Source organism: Cajanus cajan, chromosome 9, assembly GCF_000230855.2.
Source record: "Cajanus cajan strain Asha chromosome 9, NIPB_CcT2T_4, whole genome shotgun sequence".
In the NCBI taxonomy this organism is placed as follows: Eukaryota; Viridiplantae; Streptophyta; class Magnoliopsida; order Fabales; family Fabaceae; genus Cajanus; species Cajanus cajan.
The window spans coordinates 20069427-20078416 of record NC_138525.1 but is presented as its reverse complement, the minus strand read 5'-3'; the positions used below and the strand labels follow the sequence as shown (position 1 = coordinate 20078416).

Genomic DNA, 8990 nt, shown 5'->3' with positions numbered 1-8990 from the left:
TAGTGCTTCTAAAATTTCTTGATCTTAGATGATTCTCCACGTAATAATAAATTTTAAAAGGAGAGATGTAACTAAACACCTCTTGGGATTAATCACTCTTATTACAGATGACCTTATGCAGACTATATGTGTGAGAAAATGCATACATTAAAAATAGTCAACAACCGTAAACATATTATTTGATAATAAAAACAACTTTTTTCTATTTCATATAAATTTTGACGATAAAAAATATTTTTTAATCTTTTAAATGTTTATTTTTTAATTAATCATATTTATGTACAAACGAGAGATAATATTATAAAATATATAAATAAGAAACAATTTTTATCTTCTAAATTGATTTTGTAAAATTAAATTAAATTTTAATTTTTTTAAGGTAATTTAAAAAAAGCTTACTGAGAATTTTGGTGAAGTTTAACTTTTACTTCATTTTCACAAGATGGATCTGGTACGATTTTATGCGTCACCACTCATCAGCAGGAAGAAATACTGGTCTAGAAGAGAAAAAGAAGTACAATTAGAAACTGTTCGTCAACATTCAATCCATAAGGTAGAAGAGTCAATGGTCATGCTGAGCTTGTCGTGTGGGCAATGTCAGAAGCCGAAACAACAACGTAATTGCCACTAATGCACCTCCTCTTCTGCTGTCATTACCAATTTCAACACAACGACACACCTCGTTCTCAATGTCTTTAATTCTCATTTTCTGAGAATAATGATCAGCTAGTGCTTTAAACATGTTAAGTTGTGCTCCAAGCCACACCATTTAAGTTATCATGTACAGTATATAACATCTTTAAATCCAACACAAGTTAGGCAAAAGAATACAGAGTTGGTTAACATTATTAGCGGATTCAACCCGCCATATTCTTGATTTTTGTGTTCCTCTCGAATAGGCTTCACAGACTTTGTACTCTACCACCCAATGGAAAACAGATTCAGATTACCACTTTTCTTCTTGTTATTGGCCACTACATCGTTTAGTGCAGAATCCAAGTGTAGAAGGGTTTGTGACTTAGCTCTAGCTTCCTACTACCTACCAGAAGGTAACTTGACATACATAACAGACCTTATGAAATCTCAGCTTCTCTCAGAAGCTGAAGATATTGTGAGCTACAACAAAGACATAGAAAGCAAAGACCAAGTCCCAGCCTCTACCAGAGTGAACGTACCATTCCCTTGTGATTGCATAAATGGGGAGTTTCTTGGCCATATATTTCAATACAACCTTGCAGTAGGAGACACGTACACGTCCATTGCCAATCAGAACTACTCCAATTTGACTACTGATAAGTGGTTGCAGAGTTTCAACAGCTATTCGCCCACTAATATTCCTGACAGTGGGACTCTTAATGTCACCATTAACTGTTCCTGTGGGAACAGTGACGTTTCCAAGGATTATGGATTGTTCATCACATACCCGCTAAGACCTGAGGATTCTTTGCAGTCAATTGCCAACAAGACTGGGATTAAGAGCGAGTTGTTGCTTGAGTACAACCCAGGTGTCAATTTTAGCCAAGGGAGTGGTCTGGTTTATATTCCAGGGAAAGGTACATTCTTATCTTGCTGTCATGCTTTGATCCTCTGATATAGACTCGTGAGGTTTTTGTATGTATTTGATGTTTCATATGGATTAGAGGGTACTCTTTATTTTTATTTATTTAAAAGAATTCGATTTATGGGTAGAATTAAAATAAAGACTAGTCCTCCATACTTATCCTAGAAATCTTGGCCTTTTGATCTTAAACCTGAGCCTCCAAATTGCTTAGCCTATGTTTGGAAATATGGAGGTGAAAAACCACGTGCTTGTTAACAGTACAAGACCTTTTTGTAAAAGGTGGTATGATAATAGATGGCTAGGCCTAACAATAATCCTTATGATAAACTATGATAATATCTTAATAATGTCGATTTGGAGTTAACACAATCTTATAATATGAGTGTTGACCTTATTTATATATATTATTTTGATCTTATCTCTAGTTGATGCAAGATCTTAACATGTATATTCTACAAAGGTCTATTTAAGCTAGCAGTGCATTCTTGAACTAGTTTGAAAGGCTCTTGCTCTCTTGTCTATCATAAATGAAGGGGATGCTGCTATGTTTTCATTCCTTTTTGTTACTTTTCCAGTGATACTCAAAAAATTTATAGTCATGTCACTACCACATAAAGTACGGGTTTTGGCACTAGCGACGATGATTTCATTCTTAGCCATTAAATTTTTATTAACACATGTGAAGAAATGCTAATAATTTCTGATCTTCAAAATGTTTACATGGTAAGAAATGCATTCAAAGGTAGACTTAGATTGTATATAAGCATCATGCTTATAGTTGTACGGCTGTATCTTTCAACTTATTTCCTAGGAACTGTAAACTTTGAAACATAGGTCTCACATTTTCTTGTCCCTTCGCTTTCCAGACCAAAATGATAGCTATCCGCCCCTTCATCTAAGGTGATATTTTTTTACCTTACTGTACATGCTATTTGCACATGAAGTTGGCTATGTTTTCATATTTTAATAACCTGATAATCTTATTGGCTGTCTTTTGATTTTCCTTTTCAGCACTGGAGGTTTGACCTTCTCACTCCTCAGAAAGTTGTTTTGTTTATGATTGTTTTCATTTGAGTCTAATATTCATACCAGACACAAGGTAAGGATATCCTAAAAGTACAATGTAAACCTACTTTCAGCTCATATATTGTTTCTGCAAAAGCAGGTCTTGCAGGTGGGGTAATTGCTGGAATATCTGTTGGAGTAGTAACAGGACTTCTTCTGCTATTGGCATTTTGCGTGTATGTTATATATTACCGAAGAAAAATGTTATGGAGGAAGAAATTGCTCTCAGAAGAATCCAGGATGAAGTCAACTAGAGTTAAGGATGGTATATGGATTTCTACTTATATTTCATCTAATTCTTCCTTCCTTCCCTCCCTCCCTCCACCTTTTTCCTTAAAAGATGGTTAAATTGCAAAGTGTTTTGAATTGAATCTTTGGCTGATTTGAAAACTCTTCAACAGATTCTACCACATGGTATCATATTCAAATAATCTTAAAACTTAGTTATAGGTCTCACTTCCCTCATCTCTGCAAGAAATAATCCCAAAGAACAAAGATTACAGTTTGATTCTTTTGTTTATCAATTTTCTTAAAGGTGTTATCTCTCAGCCATAGCTTTTCAGCTTCTCAGTTTTTCTGTTATAACTTTTCCGTTATTTTGTTATGCCTTTCTGTTATTTCTCTTCAGCCATCATGTATATATACCATTCATGAGCATTGAGCAGTAATAAAAGTGAACTGTTGTTGATCATTCTTCACGTTTTCTACGTATTCCGATTGCTGCACTTTGTTATTATCCAATCCAATTTCAGAATTTCTAGCTAGCATTAGTATAGTTATTGTTGCTTCTCTAAAACTCTTTTGCTGTTCTGATTGCACTCTGTCTTCCTCTGCTGCATATCATGAAAATAATGAAATAGAAGAACAGCACACATAGAAAATGAAATTGTAGTTGATGATGGGGTATAGTAACTCCTATTTATCTTCCTTCTTTCAGATGAAGCCACGGGTGATCCTTCTGCAGAAGGTGGTAATAACACCACTGGCATTAGGGTGGATAAATCAGCAGAGTTTACATATGAGGAACTAGTCAATGCCACAAATAACTTCAGTTTGGCTAATAAAATTGGTCAAGGTGGTTTTGGGGAAGTCTATTATGCAGAGCTGAAAGGCGAGGTTTGTAATCTCTTTTGTTAGTTCTGACTTTTGATTACTTGTTTTTGAAAGAAAGGTTGCATATTCTTTTGGCTATCATTGGTTTTTCAATTAATGCAGCATTTATTCTCTGGATTTTTTACCCAGTTTTTTAGAGTATGTGAAATGCTTAAATCGAGACAATACTTTCACTACTGTGGAGAATTCTACCAAATATTGAACAACAGTTCATATTTAATTACTATCTTTCCCTAGTTGCTCAGTTTAATATTTATATGTCTTAGTTACAATGAAGTCTCCTCTAATTACACAGCAAGCTGCAATAAAAAAGATGGACATGCAAGCATCAGGACAATTTCTTGCTGAACTGAAAGTGTTGACACGTGTTCATCATTTGAACCTGGTATGTTTTGAAACTTTGGAGCATTTTTTTTTCCTTTTATGTTCCGGATAAATAAGAAGGATTGTTGCTTTAAAACCTATATATCTTTGTATTGATAACCATGTAGGTGCGCTTGATTGGATATTGTGTTAAGGATTCCCTTTTCCTTGTCTATGAATTCATTGAGAATGGAAACTTAGGACAACATCTACGTAAATCAGGTTATATATTCAGTATTGGTGCATTGATGTGAAAATGTTTGAATACAAGTTTAAAAGAGTTTTTAAAAGTTTTTATGTCAAAAAACATTTAATATTTTCATAGAAAAACTCTCAAAACTTTTATAAACTTGTATCCAAACAAGTTCTCGTCGATTGATTTGATTGTAAATTAACAATCAAGTCAAGGTGTGTTTCCAGGTTTTGATCCTTTGCCATGGTCTACCCGAGTTCAAATTGCTCTGGATTCAGCCAGAGGTCTTCAATACATTCATGAGCATACGGTGCCTGTATATATCCATCGTGACATAAAGTCAGAAAATATTTTAATTGACAAAAACTTCTGTGCAAAGGTACAATTTGTTTCAATAACCTTGGAGATCTTGTTACTACTTTTCTACTTGGGATAGCTTGTGAGATATCCTATATTATTCTATTTGCAGGTTGCAGACTTTGGATTAACCAAGTTGATTGATGTAGGAAGTTCATCACTTCCCACTGATAATATGAAAGGCACATTTGGCTACATGCCACCAGAGTATGATGAATTATGTTTCTCTCTCTAAGTGATACCTAACTTATATAGGAAATAGGATTTATAGTTTTTGGGAAGTAAGGATCAGAAAAACTTGTTGAGGCCAACAATAAAAATATAAAGCAGAAACATTCACTATCCTCAAATTGATTAATGTCAATCACACACAAGTAAATGCATAATAAGAGTATTTAATTGTTTGAATATGTAAGCATAAAATAATCAATAATTAACTAAAAAAATGAGAAAATCCTTTTTCAATCAAATGAACATTTTGTCCATAGTTCCAATCCTGAACGAGTAATATTCTTGAAGAATCTCATGGTAAATAATAAATCTTTGAGCATTTGGTCTCTAACTAAATCCAATGGCGTCATGCAATCCATGTGATCGACCTTATTTAGTGAGATACAATTTTTCTTGTTGTTTGTTTGAGTCCTTGTTGGAAGAGGCATTCTCACATTTAATGTTTGATCGTGTCTCAAATAAAATTACCTTCTATGGAAGATACCTATGAGAAACCAAAACAAAAATTGCACATTTTGACAATCAATTGTTCAATTGGTTCGAGTATACATGCTAGCAATTAGCCTTTTATTTTCGTTTTTAATATAGTTTAGGTTTTTTAATATAGTTTTATATTTATGAATCTTGAGAGAGTATTTATTGTTGTGCAGCTCCTAGTTTGTTTTCCTTTAACAGCATTTGAGTCAGAAGATTTTCATTCTTAACACACATTTGTCTCTGTACACATTAAAACCAGTTTACTTCTTATGAGCCTGAATTCAATGATACCATTCGCTTTTCTGCAGATATGCATATGGAAATGTTTCTCCCAAAATAGATGTCTATGCTTTTGGAGTTGTTCTTTATGAACTAATTTCTGCTAAAGAAGCAGTGATCAAGGGTCCTGAATTAAAGGGCCTTGTATCTTTGGTGATACTTCACACCCTGCTGTTTATTATTTTCAAATGACAGCCTAGTGATCTTACATTAAAAATTAAGAACTATATTTTTTATTTCTTGTTTTTAATTTGTTGGTGATATATATGGCAGTTTGATGAAGTTTTTGAACAAGAAGATCCCACAGAAGGACTTAAAAAACTGGTGGATCCTAGGCTCGGAGATAACTACCCAATTGACTCAGTTTGCAAGGTACCAGTGATCACAAAGCATTTAAACTTTTTGTTTTCTGATTTCAACAGCTTAGGCCATTTTACTTAATGCAGATGGCACATCTTGCGAGAGCATGCACAGAGAGTGATCCACAACAACGTCCAAGTATGAGTTCTGTTGTGGTTAATCTTACAGCACTTATTTCAACTACTGAGGATTGGGATATTGCTTCCATCATTGAAAATTCAACTCTTGTAAATCTAATGTCTGGGAAATAGACGAAGGAATGTAGAATACAAATGTCACCATTTGATTCTTTTGTTGCAAAACAAATTTGTAATAATTCCACCGCATTTCCCATCAAACTCTTGTTTGCAACTAAGTGACTTTTTTTATCAGTGAACAAACTCTTTTCTCACTGATTTTTTCTTGCTTTGGGAAAAATTGCATGGTAAATCATGTTTTTTGCCTTGTAACAACTTTCTTTGTTGCACTTTCAAACAAACTAGAGGATTAGTGTTTTTTCTAATATTATTTTATTTTGCATTTGCTATACCTTTGTAGTAATACGACCACCAAAATCAGGCTAAAAAACGGTGAATATTTTATTACCTACGTTTCATTTTCTTTTTTGTTTAACTAAGTGAGATTAATTTTTTCAGTTATAGAAATTTGTTTGATTAACTTTTTTCTTGAAAAATAATTCTCTTAGATTACATGAATTTTTTTTGGAAATACCTACATTAATTTATAGTTTATAAATTGTATGGTTACCTTTTTATAGCCATCAATATATTTTTTTTAAGGTTAAATTATACTTTTAGTCATTTATCTTATTTCTATAAATTTATTATGATCATTTATCTTTTAAAATGTTCATTTTAATCTTTTAACTCTTCAATTTGTATTTATTTGATTTTTTTGAAATAATAATTATTTTTAATTTTGAGAGATGATTTTAAATATTTTGTTAACTGATTCAAGATTTAAATTTTAACTAATTAGATTCAACATAAAAATTATTAAATGGAATCAAAGTTCAAATATAAAAGTGCTATAATTATCATGAAAGTTGTATATCAATAAGTCCAAAAAATAACAAAAATAATTCTAAAAAATTATTTTTATATTATTTTTTAATTGCTTGTGAGATATATTTTTTACATGATTTTTTCTATGTTTGTTACTCTTTTGAATTCTAATATAATATTAATTAAATTTCATAAGTTTCATATAAGTGAATTTAATGAGATAAATTTTAAGTTTTGAATTAGTCAACAAAAAATTCAAAAGCATCTTTCAAAATTAAAAATAATTACTATTTTAAAAAGACAAAATAAATCTAAATTTATGAGATAAATGACTAAAATAAACATTTTAAAAAAGAAAGAACTAAAATAAATTTTAAAAATAAAATGAAGGATAAAAAAGTAAATTTAACCTACTTTTTATTATATTTCATATGATGGAAGGTAACATAAGTTTAAAATTAACAACTTCACCATTGAGTTTTTCTTAATCGCCATCTTTTCGGCTTTCAAGATATAAGAATCACTAAATTATATACAACTATCCGCATGATGTGTGGGTAAATAAATATTTAAATTAGTAATATTTAAAAGATATATTAAAATATATTATTTTATTAATTATAAATGTATTTTTAATTATGTAATGTAATTATAATAAATTTTATGGTCTGCACATATATATATATATATATTTTTTTTTTTTGACAAAATCTTATTAGAACACATATCAGTAGAATTATTCTTATTTTATTTTTCTTTAAAAGTGTTTTTTTAATATATATTATTTTTATTTAATAAGTTGTAAGAAAAACTTAAATCACTTTTATATTATTTTTTAAGTAACTTTTTTCTCCATCATTTTGTATATTATATGACTTTAACTTCAAATTTATCTTTGTTTGTATGTATATACTTATGTGTATACGTATATATATATGTACAATCGGTCATTATGAATTAAGTCACTAACCGGTCAGTTCACTCTTTTAAGTGAAGGAGAACGATTTTTAGTACATTGGCTAGACCGATTCACCTCATTTTTTACTGATTGATTATGGGACAAGCCAAAAAGATATGAACTAGCCTGTGTTACCACTTCCTATTTAAGAATAATAGAAAAACACTTTTATAAAGTTTTCTTATTGAAAGACAATACATTTTCTTACTGCTTCAAATTAAAATATCAAAATAAATAAAATAGGTTAAAAACTAACCACCTTTTACAAATTAAATTAAGTGATTTTTTCTAGTGTAAACCCCAAAAAATCCTTCTTCTATACCAATTGAGTAAAAAAAAAATACAATAATTTACTTAAATTCTCTTAAAATAATAAAAGAATAGTTTTAGAAAAATATCAATAGACAAACAAACACAAGTGTGACTGATGCAACTAAAGTAAAGTCCTTACACATAAAATAAAGCATCAAATTTCATATACCTACCATCACAATAAATTAAGTCTCTTTCGCATCACCTCACATCAACATGAAGTAGCTTATAAGTACATAGAATTTTTCAGAAATTAGTTATGATTAAATACCCCAAGTTGTAAGTAGCACATTATACACAGTTGACATTTCTCTAACTTTAATGTAAAGAGGTACAGAGGTTCCTGTGTTGATTCTTTTGCATGAATAAACCTTCATATAATAATTCAATATTCGACGAATTGAAAGTCGACTTATTTATCTTGATTTATGAAAAATATTTTCTTAAAATTAACTGTAATTAATTAAAGTAGCTTTTTCATTCAAGTCAAAAAATGACTATAGCCACTTGAATACTTTGCCACCGGCGGCTACCAAGGGAGATGTTATCGTTGAGAAGATTCGAGAGTGCCAAATACAGACTTTTCTTTGTTTTTTCTTTACATCATAGAAAATTTGAGTGACATATAAACCCTAATCACATCAAAACACAACTAGGATGTGGATCCATCCACTAATGCGAACGAGTTAATTTGTTGGATACATGGGACCATAAATA

The 8990-nt window shown here is 30.7% G+C and overlaps 1 protein-coding gene across 1 annotated transcript; it reads left to right on the top strand.

Moving 5' to 3' along the window:
- Positions 1 to 530: 530 nt before the first annotated feature.
- On the top strand, positions 531 to 6390 carry LOC109816699 (lysM domain receptor-like kinase 3). Its single transcript, XM_083063662.1, has 11 exons — positions 531 to 1553; positions 2428 to 2463; positions 2679 to 2891; positions 3564 to 3742; positions 4035 to 4124; positions 4231 to 4324; positions 4523 to 4674; positions 4765 to 4859; positions 5669 to 5792; positions 5913 to 6011; positions 6086 to 6390. The coding sequence occupies exons 1-11, from the start codon at positions 929 to 931 to the stop codon at positions 6248 to 6250; spliced, it is 1872 nt and encodes a 623-aa protein (XP_082919788.1). The 5' UTR covers positions 531 to 928; the 3' UTR covers positions 6251 to 6390.
- The last annotated feature ends 2600 nt before the right edge of the window (positions 6391 to 8990 follow it).